Consider the following 23,523-nt stretch of genomic DNA (forward strand, 5'->3'; position numbering starts at 1 on the left):
GCCTTAGACTGCAATGGAACCCAAGCATATGCAGAAGTACTTTCCTAAATCAAGGTCACACTCAGTAGAAGCTCTGAACATACACTCAGGAGCATAACTTGGCCCCAAGGTGTTGGGAATTGGGAGAGGAGGTAGTTAAGGAGAAACTCTGTTACACAGTGGTCTGTGAAACAAATGTAAAGTTGTACAACTTCTGATGCACTAGAATTAACTCACATGATTCAGGGGCAAGTTTTGTATATTTTCATCTTAGCAGTAGTTTTTCAAAATATACCTACTTAGGAAGCTTAATCTCCAAGTTTAGAAAGGAAAACCTAGCTGTTCTACAAAATTGTTTTCTTAAATTAACTTACCTGGTTTTACAGGTGCCTGACACCAGAGTATCTGATGGGTTTGGAACATTCGCAAGCATGGCATCTTCACAGTCTGCACTTTTCGTGACATCACATTGCTGAAGAGAGGATTTGAGCAGCTGATAACTGCTGTACGTAGGAGGCTCGCCATGTTGCCTGGGATCTAACAGCAAGGACTGCCACGTGTGGAATCCCTGCCACAGCCTTGCTGTGCGCAAAAATCACAAACAGAGGCATAAATAATTAATGGTATAGAGAGATGAACAGTGTAGAGTCAGATGCTTATTTCAGTTGACAAAAACCACACCAAATGCCCATCTGTCCAAGTAGAAAACAAAGGCCGCTTTTTTCTAAAAAGTCTGAGCAACCATCAAAAATAGACAGATTGATGGCAGGAATAACAGTACAGTCAATTTACATAGCATTTTATAAGCACTAGTTCAAAGTTACAATACTCAATAGGCAGGATAGAGATCAGTCCCCTTTTACAGAGAAACAGAAAAAGCATATGTGACTTGACAAAAGCCACACTAAGTCAATGACATTGTGGGTATTAGATCCATTTCCTGACTCAGTCACATGCTTCATCAACTGCCATGCTGCCTCTCAAATATAAGAGGCATTTACAACCCTCAATGTAAATTGATATTTGACCATTAACACTAAACCTTTAAGTGTTATAAACAAACGTTGATCCAACTAGTGAGAACTGGTCAGTGACCCCCCCCCCCCCCCCCGAGAAATCCACCAACAATAAATCACATTTGCTTTTACATCCATTTTAAATATAGACTGATAAGCAAAGTCAATTGACTGTAATAAAATATTTTACATTACCTTTTTCTGTTGCCATGTAAGATGCAATTATTACTTAATTCAGACATTTGTGTTGCTTATCAAAAAGTAGAGACTATGCTAGTGAACCTAAGGTTCAGCTTGAACGTATACACCACTATACAATAGCTATCAAGTAGGTCACTATTGTCATTAGGATGCTGTCCTGCAGGATTAAGTCAATTTTACTGAAATTAAACAATTAATTAGTCAGGATTTATGAAATCTGGGGTACATGAAGTTCACTCCATATAAATATAGATTGTGAAATCTGATAAATCAAGACTGTAGTCTAAATCTTCAATTATAAAAAAAATTAAAAAATGAGAAAAGAGAGAGAAAAACCAACTTGCATAGAGATGGCATGTAGACTTTTGGCATAGGTCTTAAGAGAGTCATGGTACAATTTCTTCTACTGAGAGTTTTGGCATCAGCTGTTCCAATTTTGGACTCTAACCACAGCTAGCAGAGACATTTGCTAATTTTGAAGGATTGGAGCCAGTGCATTGCACACAGATGAACCTCTGCACCTGTGTGGCCAGAAGTCTTCAATGAGGTCACATACAACATCTTGCATGAATGGTGCCTTTCTGATGTATCTGTCATGTTTGCTACCATAATTTGTTGGTCTCCTCTTTAGTGCCAAGTATAGCTCTGACAGCCTACACCAAATGCTGGCAAAATAAAACAGCCATGAACCACGTGCAATATGATTCACATGAAATATTTTAATCTTTAAAAAACAACAACAGGCTGAGATATGCTAGGACAACTCCGCTCTTTTGGAAAGACATCACAGCTCTCCTAGCTGAAAAAACTCCACCCCTTTCCCCCACTCGCTTGCCTAAAGTACACACAGCGTTCAGCAGGCAGCTATGGTTTCTAAAGAAATTACCATAAATAGAAAACATTGTAGCACAGTAAGTTACAAGTGCTCATGCCACGTATTCAGACAGGCGCTTAGGATAAGAAATCTATCCCCTAGGGGTAAATAGTAGGGATCAATAAACATGAATTGTGCCTCCTCAGGTTACCAAGTAACATTTGCCTGCGAAAAGGTTCCCCTTTAAAGGACAATCCTCATCCCAACCCCAGCGATGCACAAACACGCGCTACCACGTCTGCAAACTCCACAAGCAGCCGGCGTCCCGACGCCACTCTCATTAGCGGGTTCTCATTGGCTGCTTGCATTCAGAAATGCTATTCATACCTTACCCCAAGGCCTGTATGATTGGCCACCGCTCCTCACCTCGTCAATCACTCTCTCCTTGGAGTCTCCAAGTCCACTCATTGAAACAGCATTGAAATAATTTGAAATTCCTTGCCTAGAACTTCTGCACGTTTAACTACCTAGCCTGCTCCTACCTTCCAGCCACTCGAAAAGACATGCACATTACGGGAGCAGCATGATCTGATGACTGGAGCACAAGAGTGGAAGTCAGCAGTTCAGAGTTTTATTTCTAGTGCCATAAATGACCTTCTTTTTGACCTTGGCCAAGTCATTCAAGCTCTTTGAGTCTCATTCTGTCCATCTGTATTTGCATTCTGTGCCAAATGCCTTGAATCTAAGAACTATTTAGCACATGTAATTTCCATTAACTTCAGTGGGAGTTGCTGGTATGATCAGCTCTTCATCTGTCTATATGTAAGTCACAGCTAACACCTACACGAAAGGAGTGTTCTACAACTTTTAATGAAAAATGCTACAGCTGTGCAAGCATGACAATACATCAGGCAGACTGTATCTTCCTTCTCCTCCACATAAAATACATACACGCATCCACGCAGCAAGCTCCTTGTCACTTAATCTCACAGCTTCCTTCTCCGTTCTATAGCCCCTCCCCTAATCCTTTACAAAAACTATGTTTCCATGAAAGCTACATTGTGTCTAGGTAGCACAAGGTCATCTATTCCATTATACTACTGTAGATCTGCCCTCTATTGTTGCCAAAGTCAATACATTATCCCTCGTTACGACAGTGAAGTTACTGAAACTCAATCCTTGCTTCCTGCAAGTTTTATTCTTCAGATTTGCTTTTTCCAAAATCTTTCTTGATCACCAAGTTTAACTCACTCTACTGGGCTGCGCTGTAAAAACCCATCTTTAAATGTGATAGAGAATTCAACAACCACTGCTGGGATTTTCTCATGCATTGTTTATCCCTCATCACTGTCCTGCTATTGTAAAAGATAGAAACTTCCTTTTGTTCAAGTTTTTTTCCTCCTGAAAAACCTTCTTGCATCCAAGTTCCCTCGAATCAGCAAATTGTACTGAGTCTCCAGCCTCAGGATCTAGTTCCATTTAGTTTTGCTTGGTATCACCCACACCTCGTGATTTAGTGAAATGAGGGTAGAGCGGGCAGCAGCTGTTTTACCCGCTGTTGCAGTTCCAAAGAGAAGAGAATAGCACCTACTGTTTCATCCCTCCCCTGCTTCCCAACCACTTGCTGCAATTTCAGTAGAAGGGGAGGGAGGGGGAACAGAGAAAATAAAATCAGCCTTTAATCCCTTGTATGCCAAGCATTTGCTACAATGGTATAGTAGAAGGATAAAACCAGCTGCAATTGCAACGGAAAGACAAAGTAAAAAGCAGCTGAATTATCCCCTAGCTCTGCACGCAATCGCATCTGATTAACCCACCCTTTGGCTAGAGAATCAATAAGGCGCCTCCCCAGCCCCATTACAGGAGACAATAGCACCCACCAGCCTCCACGCTGCGCTCCCTCCGGCCCCTGCTCCCGCTGCGCTGACCTTCGGACATGAACCGGCGCGCGCCAGGGCTCAGCCAAAGGGGAGGGCGAACGTCCTCCAACCCGGAAGTACTGGGAAGAAATCTAGGTCAAGCGCTGCAGGCAAAGCGGGTCACGTGATCTGGAGAGTACTGTACCTAGGCCTCCTTCAAAAAAAAAAGGGGGGGGGGGGATTAGCGGATTTCATCACGTGACGCTCATTGAACGTCTGTAGCACAGAGGGGCGTGTGTGTGTCTGTAACTTTTCCGCCAGGCTCGTTCCCACGCTGTACGACGGGGAGTGGCGAGTGTCTGCAGGCTGCCCTCCTGGCTGGCTGGCGCGGGCCGTGTCCTAGTGCTGCCAGCTGCGTGGGGTCAAACACCAGGAAGAGTGTTTACAGCTAATAAAGGGCGGGGTCTTTTTATTTGCCTTGTGATGTCTCTGTTCCTCCGGGTCAGGTTTCCAAGCTTTTTTTTTTTTGACAGCCCTACAGTATAGAAACTTCTGAAAGCTGAGAGCCTCGTGCAGTGTCCCCATTTCAGCAGTGAGGCGTTAAGAAAAACTCCAAATACTGTGAGACTCATCAGAGCTGGAGAACACTGGAATCTAGGGGAGGTGTCCTTTGTTCTTATTGTTAGGGGTAATAGTAGCTAGATGTAGCTACATCTTCTTTGCTGTGTGTAATATTATGTTGTGATATGTGTGTTGCAGATTTCCGACAGGCACATTCAAGAAGGCTAAATTTGGGGTATAAAGAGCCTTAGGCATCTTGCTTAATTAATTAGTTAGCTGAGTATTGTTCGGGAAGCAGTCAGAACACGTAAAGCATTGAGTATATAGTACATTTTATTTCTTGAAATGTGTGAGCTGGAGCAAAAGATCCTCTTTTGTTTGTCAATCTATACACCACACAAAGGAGTGACTGTATACATTCTAATTATTAGGATATCAGTAAATTAGGTAACATGGTGCTTTACAGAGGACTGCTCACAAGGAGCAAGTATCGGGGTAGCCATGTTAGTCTGTATCCACAAAAACAAGGAGTCTGGTGGCACCTTAAAGACTAACAGATTTATTTGGGCATAAGCTTTCGTGGGTAAAAACCTCACTTCTTCAGATGCACAAAGAACAATTTATCTGCCCACATTATCATCCATTTTTGTAGTCACACAATTCCTTTCTAGCATAGACAACTTATTTCCAGGTGCAATTTAGGCATTTTTTAAAATGTAGCCTATCTGTAAGTGCAAAATACCCACCACCTCAGTACTTACTTTTGTTTGTTTTTAAACCTGCTACTTATTAATTTCATTCATAGCATTAATTTCAAATTTTTAAATGTTAAATTTAAAGTGAATTTGAGCAGAGGTGAATATGATTTGTAAGGAGATTTTAAAGAGGAAAACCCTAACCCCAAATCAGAACAACTGGATCGTGCTCAATAGCAGTACTCAGAAGCCCAGTAACAGTACTGAAAATAGTAACCTCAACAGGTCAGCACTATACCCCCATCCTATAGCTGACCTTGTGTAGTTGACCTCATGGTAAAAACTACAGTGCCTTTCCTCCACTAGCATTTTACAACAGGATAGCTAACATGTATTAAAAGCAACAAGATGACTAATGTGGCCAGAAGGAGGTGAGAGGCAGATGAGTTGAAAGTCTCTAGGTAAAGATTGGGTGGGAGGGAGAAGGGATCATAGTAGGGGTCTAGTAGAGACCACTGAATCAGAAGGAGGAGGTGGATGAGGTATAACAACTAATAGCAATATCTAAAACACAAGAGCTAGTAATAATGGGGGCTTGTGATGGGGTGGCTGCCCCTGACTGGCAGAAAAAGGGTTAAAAGCAGCCCTACGGAGGCTGCACTAGAGGCAGCCAATTCAAAAGGGACTGAGAGGAGTAGCCAATCATGGCGGGTAGGCTCATATAAAAAGGGCTGCAGGGCAGAGCGGAGTTCAGTAGATGATTGGAGCGCAAGGGGAGAAGCCCCGGCTCCTAGCAGAAGGAAGAAGCCCCAATGCCTGGGACAATTCAGTGCTGCAAGCAGGAACTGGGGGATTTAGAGAGAGCTCCTGGTGGGCTGCTAGAGTCTACAGGCTGAGAACCTGAGGTAAGGACAGAAAAGGGTGCTGGAGCCACATAGGAAGTGGCCCTGGGATAAAGGACTGTAATTGCCACTGAGGTAGTGGCTGGATAGAGCTTGCAGATCCCCCAGAAGGGGAGAACACAGAGTGTGGCACAGCTGAATGGCAGTGTCACAGAAGAGGATGCCGCAGTCCTGGGAATGGTGCAGGTCCTGGAGCGAAAGTGATGCTGGTGAGGCACTGCCAGAGGAGGGCGCCCTGGCAAGCAAAGGTAATTCCCATGACAGCCAGCAGGAGGCACCAGAGTGGTGAGTCCCACCTCATCACAGGGCTGTTAACTGTGACATCTGTTGGAAAAGTAATACAGCAAAACACAACATTCTCAATACATTCTTGGAATATATTAGGAATAACTTGTTTCAGAAGGTGAAAGAAATAATCAGGGGGACAGCTATTTCGGACTTGAGTCTGATCAGGGAGAAATTGGTTGTGAGTCTGAAAGTGGAAAGCAATTTGGATGAAAGAGATCGTGACATGATATATTTCATGATCCTAAAGAAAGGAACAAGTGAAAGCAGCAGAATAAGGACAATGAAATTCAAAAAAGCAGACTTTAACAAACTCAGGACTAGTAGGAAAGGTCACATGGGAAGAAAAGCTAAGGGGAAAAATTCAGGAGAGCAGGTAGTATCTCCAAGAGATAATATTCAAAGTGAAACAACTAACTATCCTAATGTGACAGAAAGATAGGAAGAATAGTAAGAAGCCAATATGGCTCCATCAGGAGCTCTTTAATGAAGTGAAAATCAAAAAGGAATCCTACAAATGGTGGAAACAGACAAATTGCTAAGGAGGAGTACAAAAGAATAGCAAAAACATGTACAGGCAAAATTGCAAAGTGTAAGCCACAAAATGAGTTACAGAAAGAAGATGTTCTATAAATATATTGGTAGCAAGAGGATAATGAAGGAAAATGTAGGCCCTCTATTTAGCAGGGAAAAGCGGTAATAATCGATGACATCAAGAAAACTGAGGTGTTTAAGGCCTATTTTGCTTCAGTCTTTGATAAAAAGGTAAATTGCTATCAGATACTTAACACGATTAATATTAAAAGGGGGGGAAGGAATGGAAGCCACAACAGGGAAAGAATAGGCTAAATAATCTTTAGATAAGTTAGATGTACTCAAGTCAGAGGTCCTGATGAAATTCACTCTAGGGAGCTTAAGAAACTAGCTGAAACAATCTTGGAACCATTAGCTATTGCCTTTGAGAACTCCTGGAGGACAGGTGAATTACCAGGGATCTTGAGAAGAACAAACATAGTACCTATAGTTAAAAGGGGGCAAAAAAGGACTCAGGGAAAAAAGAGGACCCAGGAAATTATAGACAATCATCCTAACTTGAATACCTGGCAAGACACTGGAACAAATTATTAAGCAATCAGTTTGTAAGTACCGAGAGGATAATAGGCTAAAAAAGAGTGAACATGGATTTGTCACAAACAAATGATGCCAAACCAATCTAATTTCCTTTTTGGACAGGATTACTGGCCTGTGGGGGGAGGGGACGGATTGTAGGTGTGATATATCTTTAGTTTACTATGACTTTTGACACAGCCCCACATGATAGTCTTACAAGCAAACTAGGGAAACATGGTCAATTATTATGAGGTGGGTGCAGAACTGGTTGAAAGTAGTTGTCAAAGGTTTGCTGTAAAACTGGAAGGATATATCTAGTGGGGTGTGGCAGAGGTCCTGGGTCTTGTGCTAGTCAATATTTTCATTAATGACTTGGATAATGGAGTGAAGAGTAGGCTTATACAAATTTGTGGATGACACCAAGCTGGAAGGGGTTGGAAATACTTTGGAGTACAGGATTAAAATTCTAAACAACCAAGACAAATTGGAGAATTGGTCTGAAATCAACAAGGTTAAATTCAATAAAGAGAAGTGCAACATACTAAACTTAAGAAGAAAAAAATCAAATGCACATATACAAAATGGGGAACAATTGGGTAGGCAGTATTACTGCTGAAAAAGATCTGGGGGGGTTACAGTGGATCACAAATTGAATATGAGCCAACAATGTGATGTAGTTGCTAAAAAGACTAAAGTAATCCGGTGGTGTATTAACAGTATTGCATGTAAAATATTGGAGGTAATTGTCCTGCTATACTTGGTACTGGTGAGGGCTCAGCAGGAGTACTGCTTCCAGTTCTGGGCACCACACTTTAATATGGATGTGGACAAACTGAAGAGACTCCAGAGGAGAGCAATCAAAATGATAAAAGGTTTAGTAAACCTGACCAATGAGAAAAGGTTAAAAAAAACTGGGCATGTTTAATTAAAATCTGGAGGGGGGAGGAGGCATCTGACAAGTCTTCAGATACAATAAGGGCTGTGATTAATTGTTCGTCATATCCACTGAAAATAGGACATGAAGTAAGGGAGATTTAGGTCAGATATTGGGGGAGAAACTTTCTAACTATACAGATAGTGAAGTACTGGACCAGGCTTTCAAAGGAGGTTGTGGAATCCTTGACATTAGCGTTTAAGAACAGGTTGGACAAATACCTGTCAAGAATGATATACAGGTCTGTCTCATCTTACGCTGGGGTTACGTTCCGCAGTCAGCGCCTAAAGCGAAAATCACCTATAGTCAAAATTACATTGCCCGCACTACAGAAACAGTACTTTAAATTGTTTTTCTCTTTGGGGGGGGGGGGGTGAGGGCTGGTTTTGCTGACTCTGTAAAGCTGAAATCGCACATGTTAAATGCGCCTAAGATGCGACAGACCTGTAGAATTACTTGGTGCTACCTCAGTGCAAGGGACTGGATGAAATAACCTCTCAAGATGCCTTCCAGCCCTACATTTCTATATTTTGTGAGTCTATGAAAATCTGTGTGTAGGCCAGGCCTAATACTGAAGTAATAGTTTCCATGTGGGATGGGGGGGACGAGGACTCACTGGCGCAGTGCCTCCTGCTGGTCGTCCTGGGAATTAGCTCTTCCAGCCCATAACGTCCTCTGCAGGCCAGTGTCTCGCCTTCCGCTGGCCCCGTGTCCTTCCCAGACCCTGGTGCCCTTCACCACTGGGTTCTGCCCACCACAGTATCCCCTCACTCTGGGTCTCCCCTCCCAGGGGGACCCCCAAACCCCTATCCCCACCTTGCCTCAGTGTCTACTGCCAGTCATCATCTAGCCCCCGCTCACTGGGGCAGATTGCAGTCACTGGCAAGGGGGGTTTAGACCTGCTGCCTTTTCTAACCCTGGGCTGCATCTCTGCAACCCCAGCACCTGCTTTGAGCCTTTACCAAGACCTGCAGCCTGGGGAGTTACCAGGCTGGAGCTCCCCCACACCTTTGCCTTTCCCCAGCCTTGCTCAGCCTCAGGTACCCTGCTCAGCTCCTAGGCCTTATTGGAAAAACCTGGGAGGTGGGTGGGCGCAAGCCCGCCCACTTCTAAAGGCCCCTCCCCCAGCCTAGTGAGAGGGACCACTGGACCCAGGAACCAACTAATTGCATGGGACAACTAATGAAAAAACGGAGTGGAGTGACGGTCAAAGGTTCGAAATAAGGGTGTCGGATGGGGACACCGAGCAGAGGACCCCAGATAGCGCCCACTGCTCCTCAAAGGTGTCAAGGGAGCCAGCGGACGCTGCCCAGTGGAACTCTGCTCAGAGGCGTGAGACCAGGGAGGAACGGAAATAGGCCCCACAGTCGCAGAGCACCCCCTCATCCAACATCCTCCTCTTGGTATTATAGATGGTAACTTTGGCTAGAGCCAGGAGGAGGTTAACAAGGAGGTCTTGTGACTTCGTGGAGCCACGGATGGGGTGTGCAAAAATGAACAGATGTGGGGAAAAGTGTGGGGAGGAGCCGGAATAGGGGCTGCAACCTGGTGCACTTGAGGTAGATGTGCGTCAGGTTCTCCCTCACGCCGCAGAAGGGGCAGTTCTCGGGAATAGGGGTGAACCGTGCCAGATACATGCCCGTGCTCATGGCTCCATGAAGGAGCCGCCAACTGATGTCCCCAGCGGGCCGTGGGACCAAGGTGGAATAAAGGCTGGCCCACCAGGGCTCCTCACCCTCCACAGGTGGTAAATAGTCCCGCCATTTGATGTCAGGGCAGGACGCAAGGGTGAGGAAATGCAGTGTGTGGAGCACAAGCGTGTACAGCTGGTCTTTGGGCGCAGTTGGGAACTGGACTGGCTGCAGGGTGTGCATCCGGCTCGGAGTACGGGAGCGGGGAAGCTGGGGGGGGGCTCGCGGAACAGGGGCCCGATAAAAAGGTCCAGAGGGCCTGGGGTGAGGGGTGGGCGGGGAGCGCCCTCTCACAGGGCCCGCCACAGGAAGATGAGAGAAGGGGGCGACAAGGCAGTGCCCACCTCCTGGAGTACATGCAGGGGGGTCGGAAGGGTGAAGAGCCCCATGCGCCGGCCGAGCGCACAGGGATCCAACCAGTGCCCCCTGTTGTCGTCCAGGAGGTCTCCAACCCTGGTGGTTTCTGCCAGGACCAACCTCCGGCACTCCGAGGGAAACTCTGCACACGTAGATCGGGGTTGTGTAGCAGGGGCTCCGCGAGGAGGTCCACGCCCTCGGTGGCCACAATGGACCTGGTTGCCGAAAAAAGCTTTAGGGTCCGGAGGAGGTCCTGGTAGAAGACCGGCAGCTCTGAACGGTCTCGCGGGAGACCCCTCGGGTGGAGAAAAAAGAGCTGCCAGTCATATCGGAGCCCTCAGAGGCGGCAGAGGAAGGCGTGCGCCAACGTGCTCCACGCCGGACTACCTGCACCGTAAAGGAGTCACTGCAGGGCCTGGAGGCGGAAGACATGGACCTGGCTGCGAAGGCAGACCAGGCCCTGCTCTCCCTCCTCCAGGGGAAGACTCAAAACCCCTGCAGAGACCCAGTGCAGCCCTAGCCAGAAGAACTCCAGGGCCATCCTCTGGAGCCTGGCCAGGATCCCCAGGGCAAGGCTCAGGGTGTTGAGCCAGTGCCAGAGCATGGACAGGACGAGCTGGTTCAGCACCAGCGCCCTCCCTCACAGGGAGAGACACCGGAGCAGTCCTGTCCATCTCCGCAGCCGTTCACCCACCCTGGCCTCCAAATCCTGCCAGTTCTCCGGCGGAGAAGGATGCGTGGCGGATAGATAAACACCGAGATAGTGCAACGGCCCCACGCTCCACCGGATGGCTTGAAGCACGGGTGGGAGGGAGCTCACCTGCCAGCCGTCCCCGACCACCAGGCCAGAGCTCTTGACCCAGTTGACCCGGGCAGAGGAGGCCGCTGAGTAAATGGCCTGGCAGGCCTCCGCCCGCACCAGATCACCCGGGTCCTGGACCGCGAGGAGCACGTCTTCGACATACACCAACAGGACCACCCGCAGCTCCGGCTCCTGAAGCACCAACCCCATCAACCTCTGTCAGAGGAGACAGAGGAAGGGTTCAATCACCAGAGCGTACAGCTGGCCCGAGAGGGGGCACCCCTGCCATACTCCCCGCCCAAAGCTGACCGGCTCGGTCAGGGTCCAGTTGAGCCTGACCAAACACTCCGCGTCATCGTACAGCACCTGGAGAAAGCCCACGAACTGGGGGCTGAAGCCAAACGCCCACAGAGTGCCCAGGAGATACCCGTGGTCCATCCTGTCGAACACCTTCTCCTGGTCCAGGGACAGGAGGGCGAACAACAGACCATCCCTACGCCCCAGCTCTAAGAGGTCCCGGACCAAATACAAGTTATGGAATACGGTCCGGCCTGGGACAGTGTAGGTCTAGTCGGTGTGACGGGTTGGATCACAGAAACCCCCTTGGGAGCTGCCACCCGATGTGCAAAGACTACCCCTGCTTCTGTTTTCCCTGCCAGCTCAGGACTCCAGCACCCTGTCTTGCTGAGCCAGCCACTCCTGTCTGGCTCTAACACAGATCCAGGGTCCGATTCACTTGTCCCAAAGCTGCAAGTTTACCTGAAAACAGCTCCCAGAAGTGTGCTTGTCTTTAGCACTCAGATGCCCAACTCCCAATGGGGTCTAAACCCAGATAAATCCGTTTTACCCTGCATAAAGCTTATGCAGGGCAAACTCATAAATTGTTCGCCCTATATAACACTGATAGAGAGATATGCACAGTTGTTTGCTCCCCCAGGTATTAATACATACTCTGAGTAAATTACTAAATAAAAAGTGATTTTATTAAATACAGACAGTAGGATTTAAGTGGTTCCAAGTAGTAACAGACAGAACAAAGTAAGTCACCAAGCAAAATAAAATAAAATGCGCAAATCTATGCCTAATCAAACTGAATACAGATAATCTCACCCTCAGATGCTTCAGTAAGTTTTTTCTCAGACTGGACACCTTCCAGGCCTGGGCACAATTCTTTCCCCTAGTACAGCTCTTGTTGCAGCTCAGGTGGTAGCTAGGGGATTCTTCATGATCGCTCTCCCCCTTGTTCTCTTCCACCCCTTTATATATCTTTTGCATAAGGCGGGAACCCTTTGTCCCTCTGGGTTTCCATCCCCCATCACTGGAAAAACACCAGGTTAAAGATGGATTCCAGTTCAGGTGACATGATCACATGTCACTGCAAGACTTCATTACTCACTTGCCAGCACACACATATACAGGAAGACTTACAGGTAAATACAGCCATCTGCAGACAATGGGAGTCATCAAGATTCCAAACCATCCTTAATGGCCCACACTTTACATAATTACAATAGGCCCTCAGAGTTATGATTTATATTTCTAGTTTTAGATACTAGAGTGGTACATTTCTACAAATAGGATGATCACACTCAGTAGATTATGAGCTTTGTAATGATACCTTACAAGAGACCTTTTGCACGAAGCATATCCCAGTTACATTACATTCACTTATATTTTTATCTTATATTTTTATAAAACCATATCGACTGCACAACGTCACAGTGTCACATGTCCGCCAGCACGGACCCCAGCCGCAGTGAGATGGCCTTTGCTACGACCTTATAGTCCGTGCTGAGGAGCGAGACGGAACGTCAATTCTGTAGGTCACCGAGGTCCCCCTTCTTTGGCAATAAGGCGAGCATGGCTCACCTGCACCAAAGAGAGAGGACCCCGCTTTGCAAGGACGTCCCAGAACACATGGTAGAACTCCATGGTCAGCCTGTCCATGCCTGAGGATTTGCTGGTGGGCATGAGACAGAGGGCTTCCAAGAACTCGGCCAGAGAGAGAGAGGCAGCTCCAGCCGGTCTCGGTCTCCTGCGCTGACCATAGGGATTCAGTCCAGAGCACCCTGTTCGCTTCAGTGTCGGTCGGATCAGGAGAGAAAAGTCTGGTGTAGAAGGCCCTGGCCCTTCCACGCATCTCCTCTGGATCCATGAGGGGGGTGCCGTCCTCTGCCAGGAGGCAGGTGACATGCTTTTTAGCCCCCATCTTTTTCTCCAGGGCATAGAAGCAGCAGGAGCTGCGATCCATCTCCCGAAGGAGATGGATGCGGGATCGAACGAAGGTGCCCAGGGCCTGATGGTCCTCCAGGGCCCGGAGCTCCTCCTGCTTCTCCCGGTACGCTGCCCAGAGGGGTGGATCCTCAGGGCCAGAGGTCAGACACCTCTCTAGCTCTAAGACCTCCCGCTCCAACTGCCCTATCACCGCATCTCTCCGTCAGCTGGCACCCTGGGAGTAGTCGCGGCAGAAAAGCCGTGCGCACACCTTCTCCCCCCCCCCCATCCCACCACCGCCTTGCCGAGAGAAGGGCGCACCGCTGCCCCCGCCAGGCTAGCAAGAACTCCCGGAAAAATGCCATGAAGCCCACGTCCTCCAGCAAGCTGTTGTTAAAATGCCAATAGGCTGGCTCCGCATGGTCACCAGGTAGTGATCAGAGAACAGGGCTGGCCGGATGCCGGAGGCGTGGGCCCGTGCCAGATAGAAACGTGAAAAATAAATGTGGTCCAACTGGGAGTGGCGCGACCGATAGTCCTCCACCCGGACATAGGTGAAGGTGGTGTCGTCGTCCGGGTGGTGGTCGCGCCAGATGTCCACCAGGGAGTGATGGTCCACAATCTCCCTGAGGCCGCCCAGTGCCGCCTGGGATTTCTCGACTCCTGAGCGGTCACGGTCCTCGAGGGTGGTGTTGAAGTCCCCGCCCAGGACCAGGCACTCGTGAGGATCCAGGGTGCCGAGGAAGGCCGACGCCTGCCGATAGAAACACACTTGTTCTGGGCCCGTGTTCGGGGCGTAGACGTTGACCAGGTTTAATGTCAGCCCCTCCACACAGGCCCAGATGTGCAGCAGGCAGCCCGGCACGACCTCAGCGACCCCCAGCACCTCGGGCCGTAGCGCAGGGGGAGAACAGGGTGGCCACCCCGGCCAAGCGGGCGTTGAAGTGGCTAAAATATACCCTGTTCCCTCACTCCAGCCGCCAGCTAACCTCAACAGCTGGAGCTATGTGGGTCTCCTGCAGGAAGATCACAGAGTACATTTGGTGAAGGTCTGTACAATAGCTCAAGAATGTTTTCTTGTTCACCAGAAGCTTACTAAGGTCATTAAAAATAACCTAGCTGTTTTCATGGTGCTTCATTTCTCTGAACTTTTGTTGGATTGGATAGACACTCAAGCACTGTCAATGAGTGAGTTTAAAAAAAAAAAAAACCCTCTTGAATTTTTCTTCCAAGCTTCCCATCACCTTATTTCTGCCCTAATAACCAAACTGTCTCTTCTTCCAAGGAATACGAGTATCCTTGAAGAATGGCTCAACTCCTAAGTTTTCCACCATTTCTTTGACAGCAGTGATGGCATCTTCAAATCTGTCTCTGTAGGCCACTACAAAATCAAGGCAGCTTCTCCTCAAAGTAGTAGTGGTCATGATGTCCATCGACTGAATTTGTAATGCCTTGCTTACAATGTTTAATTGTGGTTTGCCACGATATCACTGTTACAAGTGAGACTAGAAATTTGAAGTCAATGATCTGGTTTGCCACGTTTTGCGCCTTGTGTCGGATTCCGGCTTTGGCTTATGCAACTGTACCAGTTTCATCAGGGCATTGTAAACCTCAGTCATTTGGTCCCTCACTGGCCTTTTGCTGTCAATGCAGCTCACCCAGCGAGTGTCATTTAGCGGCTTCATGGTCAGATTTGTAACACTGTCCGTGAGGATCTTCCACCTGATAGTTGATGCTGAAAACAGGACATTTATCCTTTGCAGTATTCCAAAGAGACTGAATCTAAAGAAGATTACTCTGCATATGATGCAACCAGGTTGAGAGAATGGTAGCCACAAGGCAGGAAGAAGGCTCTTGGATTCAGTGCAAGGATCCTTGCCTAGAAACCACTGTTTCTTTCCTTCATGTTTGCACCATTGTCATAGCATTGGCTGCGGCAGTCCTGAAGCTTTTGTGACATTGTGCAGTCTATATGGTTTTATAAAAACTTGATAATAAGTCAATATAATGTAACTGAGATCGTTTTAGAGAAAATACGGTAATAAGTGAATGTAAAGTAACTGGGATATGCTTCATGCAAAAGGTCTCTTGTAAGGTATCATTACAAAGCTTATAATCTACTGAGTATGATCTGATTTGTATAAATGTACCACTCTTGTATCTAAAACTAGAAATATAAAATGTAATTCTGAGGGCCTATTGTAATTGTGTAAAGTGTGGACCATTAATGATGGTTTGGAATCTTGATGACTCCCATTGTCTGCAGATGGCTGTATTTACCTGTAAGTCTTCCTGTATATGTGTGTGCTGGCAAGTGAGTAATGAAGTCTTGCAGTGACATGTGATCATGTCACCTGAACTGGAATCCATCTTTAACCTGGTGCTTTTCCAGTGAGGGGGGGTGGAAACCCAGAGGGACAAAGAGTTCCCGCCTGGTGCTTTTCCAGTGAGGGGGGGTGGAAACCCAGAGGGACAAAGAGTTCCTGCCTTATGCAAAAGATATATAAAGGGGGAAGGAGAACAGAGAGGGAGAGGAGCCATCATGAAGAATCCCCTAGCTACCACCTGAGCTGCAACAAGAGCTGTACCAGGGGAAAGAATTGTGCCCAGACCTGGAAGATGTCCAGTCTGAGAAAAACTTACTGAAGCATATCTGAGGGTGAGATTATCTGTATTTAGTTTGATTAGGCATAGATTTGCGCATTTTATTTTATTTTGCTTGGTGACTTACTTTGTTCTGTCTGTTACTACTTTGAACCACTTAAATCCTACTGTCTGTAATTAATAAAATCACTTTTTATTTAGTAATTTACTCAGAGTATGTATTAATACCTGGGGGAGCAAACAACTGTGCATATCTCTCTATCAGTGTTATAGAGGGCGAACAATTTATGAGTTTGCCCTGCATAAGCTTTATGCAGGGTAAAACGGATTTATCTGGGTTTAGACCCCATTGGGAGTTGGGCACCTGAGTGCTAAAGACAAGCACACTTCTGGGAGCTGTTTTCAGGTAAACTTGCAGCTTTGGGACAGGAGATTCAGACCCTGGATCTGTGTTAGAGCCAGACAGGAGTGGCTGGCTCAGCAAGACAGGGTGCTGGAGTCCTGAGCTGGCAGGGAAAACAGAAGCAGAGGTAGTCTTTGCACATCGGGTGGCAGCTCCCAAGGGGGTTTCTGTGATCCAACCCGTCACAGCTTTATTTTATTCTCATTCAAAATGTTCAGAAACAGTTGTTAGGCCTTTTCCAGTAGAGTCGTCCACAGACCAGAAACTGATAAAGTTTTCCTTTACTTGGATACAGCCATCCTTGTCATCAACAAATCTTACTGTAAATGACATCTTTTCACTGTGACTAATGTCGGGAGTACAGTCCATTATTACAGCATAGTTCTTAGCTTTGCTGAGCTGTATCAATATGTTATCAAGCACCTTCCTCCTTCCCATAGGGTCAATCACTTTGTTTTTAATAGTTTTGCTGCAATAATTGTCCATAGCTTCTTTATGAACTACTCCACATCCATGCCCATGCATAACATCCTATTTCCCAAGGAGCTCTACCAAACCAAGGAAATTACCATTATGTTCAGTGACAAGCCATGGAAAGCCATATTATTCTTTGCAAGAAGGTAATTGAGATCAAACATTGAGACTGTTCCTCCAGTGCTGGTTTTCTACATTAATAATGTGCTAGTTTTCTGCAGCTATGCATTTATTCAGCTTGAGCCTGGACTCTGCCTCCATCCATTTGGAGTAGACTATAAAAGGCTGGGTGACCTTTCACGTTGATTCAGAGCATCAACTAAGTTATGCCAGTAATTGTACCCGGAAAGTGCAAGCAATGATTTAGCATTCTTGTCAAATATTTTGCAAGAAAAACAGAACACTTTGTCAGTTGATTTTGAGTAAACTAGCCAGCGCCGATTCAGTTTCTCTATTCTCAAGCACTCTTTCACAGTCTGACTTTAAGTGTCGCTTTTGCTCATTTACTGGAAATGTCATTGTGACATTCTGTACCTTGGAGTGTCCTGTAACCCCCATATTCCTCATTTATATACGATTGTGATCTTACCTTACAAGGCATGCTTTATATGCATCAGGAGAAAGAGAAATGACTTTCAGCAGATCATAACTTATCCATATATGTATACCATTACTGCATATGAAGTTATGACAATTATGTTGTATGGTTGTCACTGAAACCTACTGTAAATTGGGGATTCAGTCAGATATTCGCTCCCCAGAGGTAACAGCAAGGAAAGTAACCAATGCCCAGGGGGGGGAGGGGAAGTGTCAAACAACCCATCAACAGCCATTGCCCAACAAGGGAGCTACAATTCAATGACTCACCTGCATGAGGCCACACCAGGGGAATTGCTCAACTTAGGCTGGAGATTCAGCAATGCCCCACAGGGGTGGTGACACGCTTGGCCGGAGGCTCCAGCAGAAGGGACAGTGGGTTCCTTGCAGGCTTGAATGGGAAACTCAGCCCTGCTGACCCATTCTGGACAACTCCAGTGGGCCTGTGAATTGTTAGGGACAGTGTGTCCATGATAGCTCAGGTTTCAGAGTAGCAGCCGTGTTAGTCTGTATCCGCAAAAAGAACAGGAGTACTTGTGGCACCTTAGAGACTAACAAATTTATTAGAGCATAAGCTTTCGTGGACTACAGCCCCCTTCTTCAGATGCATGACAGCTCAGTTTGTATGACCCGATGAGCTGTGGGCAAGCAGGCACTGGCTCTGACAGCCTAGTGGGCCTGACTTGTGGACAAGCAGGCGCCGACCCAAGGGGGTGCATAGGCCTGTGACAGCTGAAAAAGCCTCTTGCACGTGCCAGTTCAGACAACTGGGTGCTACTGGAATCTGACTTTTACAGTCAGTAAGAGAGAGTGGTGTGTCTGCCACTGAAAACTTATATAGTCTGTGGTGTGTCAGATTAAGTATAAGCATGAGCAACAGGACGTTTGGAGCGGCTGGCTGGACCCCCGAGATAAATAAAAATTTGAGTTCGGTGTGAATCATTTTGGAAAATGCAAAATCCCATGGCCTGAGGGTCTGTTTGTGGGGGACAATGCGCATGAGGTATTATGTAAGAAATGGCAGGACTTCTTAATAGCTAAGCCAACCCCCAATTACAAAATGTGAAAAAGAACTTTGATATACGGGTTGGCAATAGTAGCTAAGGAGTTAAGCAGAAATCTCTCATCTTAAAGCAGTAACAGCAAAAAGGGAGTTAGAATTAGAAAAGCTGGGAGCTCAAAACAACCTATTAGCAGGTCAGAGTTTGTCAGGCTGCTCAGATCAGTCAGTTAGATTTACAAGTGCAGGAACTAACTGCTTTAAGTAAAAAGAGTGACAACTACGTTGTGACAACTATGTTCTACCAACAAAGAATGAGGAATCTCAGGCAGCAGTGAGAACTGGTGAAAGATTAAAGCAACCCAAGAGAATCATGTCAGGCACACTGCCTGCTGAAATAAGATCAACAGTTTAAAGGGAAAACTGAAAAGAATCCAAGGAGTGGTTGTAGCAATGTGACCAGATTCACTAAAGGGTTGCAGTTCTGAAATAAGTTCAGAAGAAGAGGAAGACTCAAGCAATCAAGGTCCCTGGAACAGAAGAACAACAGAGTGTCAACCTTCAGCACCTAGGTTTGAAGAAGCTGAAGTTTCTGAAAATGCCCAGGAGGGGATAGGACTTCCTGTGGCCCCTGTCACCACAGCGTTAGTCAACTATGGATCGTCAAGAGCACCTGAGACTAGATAGGAAATAAAAGCCTACACTCCTGAACAAGCGCCCCCAATGGGAAAAACATTGGAACACCTGAACCATGAGTCTGCACTAGACTGGCTTTCCAAGATTAGCAGTCTCCCAGGTGTCAGCAAGGAGGATGCAGCAGTCCTATTGAGGGAGTGCATGTCTGGAGAAGACTACAGTGCCTTGCCTGGTAACATACAAATGGCTAACACAGAAGACATCATGAAGATGTAGGAGGGCATATACAAGTTCTGCTTCCTGCGCAATGTCATCGGCTGATTCTACACTGAAAGATAATGCATGGGCAAATGGCCAGAAAAATATTTAAGCCGTAAGAAGCTGCTTTACTGGTTAGCAGGAGCTGCCTCTTGTGATACCAATGAGTTCAAGGACTCTTTGGTTCAAGAATTTCTGCCTACCTTAAAAGTCACTATGGGGGCAGTAGATCCCAGGAACATTACCATGCAGGATCTAGAAGAGAAGCTCAGAGCAGCTTTCGAAATACAGAGGGAAGCCTTCCCAAGCAACTACCAGAGAAAGAAGGTAGCTGTGTTTAAGGAAAACCTCAGGAAGCAACCTAAGGGACAGAGCTGCAATGGTAAAAACAAAGACCAGCAAAGAGCTCAGTATAGATCTGACAAGAAAATCAGCAATCAGGACCCTGTTGAAACAAGAGCTTTCTGAGCAATGCTATGGCGGCGTCTACTCCAATACAAATCTAAGGACCAGATAGACAGTCTTCCAACCGAGGAATTGCTAGCAAGGTTGGCAAAGCATGAGACAGGTGGAGCAATGGCAGGTGTCACATAGCAACAATTACAGGGAGGCCTAATGTGCCAAGGCCAAGCTCCTCCTTCTCCCCCAGCACCAGTGGCACTCATCTTCAATGATCCATGGGGGAGACCTGTAGTGAAAGCTACTCTAAGGCCTGGTCTACACTACGGGTTTAGGTCGACTTTAGCAGCGTTAAATCGAATTAAGCCTGGACACGTCCACACAACGAAGCCCTTTCTTTCGACTTAAAGGGCCCTTTAAACAGGTTTCTTTACACCACCTTCGACGAGGGGATTAGCGATAAAATCGGCCTTTGCGGGTCGGAATTGGGGTAGTGTGGACGGAATTCGACGTTATTGACCTCCGGGAGCTATCCCACAGTGCTTCATTCTGACCGCTCTGGACAGCACTCTCAACTCAGATGCACTGACCAGGTAGACAGGAAAAGACCCGCGAATGTTTGAATTTCATTTCCTGTTTGCCCAGCGTGGAGAGCACAGGTGACCACGCAGAGCTCATCAGCACAGGTAACCGTGATGGAGTCCCAGGATCGCAAAAGAGCTCCAGCATGGACCGAACGGGAGGTACGGGATCTGCTCGCCATATGGGGAGATGAATCAGTGCTAGCTGAACTCCGTAGCAGTAAAAGAAATGGCAAAGTATTAGAAAAGGTCTCCAAGGCCATGAAGGACCGGGGCCATAACAGGGACACACAGCAGTCCCGCGTGAAAATTAAGGAGCTACGGCAAGCCTACCACAAAGCCAGAGAAGCAAACGGAAGGTCCGGGGCAGAGCCGCAAACTTGCCGCTTCTACGCAGAGCTGCATGCCATTCTAGGGGGTGCAGCCACCACTACCCCAACCGTGTGCTATGACTCCGTCAATGGAGAAACACACAGGGAAGACGGTTCGGGGAACGAGGAAGATGAGGATGGAGGTACTGTAGGTAGCTCACAGCAGCAAGGAAGCGGAGAAACCGGTTTCCCCAACAGCCAGGATATGTTTGTGACCCTGGACCTGGAACCAGTAACCCCCGAACTCACCCAAGACCCTCAGGGCACACAGGAGACCTCTGGTGAGTGTACCTTTGTAAATATTACACATGGTTTAAAAGCAAGCGTGTTTAATGATTAATGATTAATTTGCCCTGGCAATCACAGCCAGTACAGCTACTGGAAAAGTCTGTTAACGTGTATGGGGATGGAGCGGAAATCCTCCAGGGACATCTCCAGAAAGCTCTCCTTCATGTACTCCCAAAGCCTTTGCAAAAGGTTTCTGGGGAGGGCTGCCTTATCCCGTCCGCCATGGTAGGACACTTTACCACACCAGGCCAGTAGCACGTAGTCTGGAATCATTGCATAACAAAGCATGGCAGCGTATGGTCCCGGTGTTTGCTGGCTGGCATGCAGACAATATCCATTCCTTATCTCTCTTTGTTATCCTCAGGAGAGTGATATCATTCACGGTCACCTGGTTGAAATGGGGTGATTTTATTAAGGGGACATTCAGAGGTGCCCGTTCCTGCTTTTCTGAACAGAAATGTTCCCCGCTGTTAACCACGCGGTGGGGGGAGGGGTGAAGTGATCATCCCAGAGAATCGGGGGTGTGTGTGTGGGGGGGGGGGTGGTTTACTTGGGTTTGTGCCGCATGTTAACCAGGAAACCGCAGCCCCTCCTTTTACATTGAAAACCCATTTTCAATGGCCAACCCAATTCATCCTTGATATGGGAATGCGTTGCTGTTCGAAACCTTTCCCGCATGTTAAGAAGGTTAAAAAAGCCAAAAGACTGTGGCCTACCATGGCTGCCTGCAAGCCGAAATATGTTGCCTGGGGCACTGCGTGAGTGATCTCTCATACCAAACCGGCAGGCAGAGGAAAAATGCGACCTTGTAATGAAAGAGTGTACCCATTGTTCTCTAAACTGTGTCTTTTTTTAACCACCTCTCCCTTCTCCTCCACCAGCTGCAAATGTTTCTCCTTCGCAGAGGCTAGTGAACATTAGAAAGAGAAAATGTAGGACGCGGGACGATATGTTCACAGAGCTGCAGATGTCCTCCCACGCTGATAGAGCACAGCAGAATGCGTGGAGGCAGTCAATGTCTGACATGAGAAAAGCACAATATGAACGAGAGGAGAGGTGGCGGGCTGAATGGCGGGATGAAAAGAGCAAGTGGCGGGCTGAAGATGATAGGTGGCGTCAGCTTGCAGACAGACGGCAAGAGTCAATGCTCCGTCTGCTGGAGCATCAAACTGATATGCTCGAGCGTATGGTTGAGCTGCAGGAAAGGCAGCAGGAGCAGAGACCGCCGCTACAGCCCCTGTTTAACCAACAGCCCTCCTCCCCAAGTTCCATAGCCTCCTCACCCAGACGCCCAAGAACACGGTGGGGGGGCCTCCGGCCACCCAGTCACTCCACCCCAGATGATCGCCCAAGCATCAGAAGGCTGGCCTTCAATAAGAGTTAAAGTTTTAAAATGCAGTGTGTCCTTTTCCATCCCTCCTCCCCCACCCATCACAGGCTACCTTGGCAATTATCCCCCTACTTCTGTGGGGAACTAATAAAGAATGCATGAATGTGAAAAAACAATGACTTTATTGCCTCTGCAAGCGGTGCTCAAATTGGGGAGGGTGGGGAGGGGTGGGGTGGGGTGGTTGGTTTACAGGGAAGTAGAGTGAACCAGGTCGGGGGGGTGGTTGGAGGGTTCATCAAGGAGAAACAAACAGAAGTTTCACACAGTAGCCTGGCCAGTCACAAAACTCATTTTCAAAGCTTCTCTGATGCGCACTGCGCCCTGCTGTGCTCCTCTAACCGCCCTGGTGTCTGGCTGCGCGTAATCAGCGGCCAGGCGAGTTGCCTCAACCTCCCACCCCGCCATAAATGTCTCCCCCTTACTCTCACAGATATTGTGGAGCGCACAGCAAGCAGCAATAACAATGGGGATATTCTTTTCGCTGAGGTCTGAGCGAGTCAGTAAGCTGCGCCAGCCCCCTTTTAAACGTCCAAATGCACATTCCACCGCCATTCGGCACTTGCTCAGCCTGTAGTTGAACAGGTCCAGACTACTGTCCAGGCTGCCTGTGTACGGCTTCATGAGCCATGGCATTAAGGGGTAGGCTGGGTCCCCAAGGATCACGATAGGCATTTCAACATCCCCAACGGTTACTTTCTGGTCCGGGAAGAAAGTCCCTTCCTCCAGCTTTCGAAACAGACCAGAGTTCCTGAAGACGCGAGCATCATGTACCTTTCCCGGCCATCCCACGTTGATGTTGGTGAAACGTCCCTTGTGATCCACCAGGGCTTGCAGCAGCATTGAAAAGTACCCCTTGCGGTTTATGTAGTCGGTGGCTTGGTGCTCCGGTGCCAAGATAGGGATATGGGTTCCGTCTATGGCCCCGCCACAGTTTGGGAATCCCATTTCAGCAAAACCATCCACTATTGCCTGCACGTTGCCCAGAGTCACTACCCTTGATATCACCAGGTCTTTCATTGCCCTGGCAACTTGGATCACAGCAGCCCCCACAGTAGATTTGCCCACTCCAAATTGATTCCCGACTGACCGGTAGCTGTCTGGC

The 23,523-nt window shown here is 47.5% G+C and overlaps 1 protein-coding gene across 2 annotated transcripts in view; it reads right to left on the reverse strand.

Moving 5' to 3' along the window:
• NNT (nicotinamide nucleotide transhydrogenase) overlaps positions 1-3,998 on the reverse strand; it is a 63,201-nt gene extending 59,203 nt beyond the window's left edge. Inside the window, exons 1-2 of one of the 2 annotated variants that reach the window (XM_054031634.1) lie at positions 3,891-3,998; positions 354-561 (exon numbers count right to left, since the gene is read on the reverse strand). In XM_054031634.1, coding sequence (XP_053887609.1) covers positions 354-504 — 151 coding nt within the window. In that variant the 5' untranslated portion in view covers positions 505-561; positions 3,891-3,998. The remainder of the gene's footprint in view (positions 1-353; positions 562-3,890) is intronic. The other variant, XM_054031635.1, reaches the window with a different exon arrangement.
• Positions 3,999-23,523: the final 19,525 nt, after the last annotated feature.

Source organism: Malaclemys terrapin, chromosome 6, assembly GCF_027887155.1.
Source record: "Malaclemys terrapin pileata isolate rMalTer1 chromosome 6, rMalTer1.hap1, whole genome shotgun sequence".
In the NCBI taxonomy this organism is placed as follows: Eukaryota; Metazoa; Chordata; order Testudines; family Emydidae; genus Malaclemys; species Malaclemys terrapin.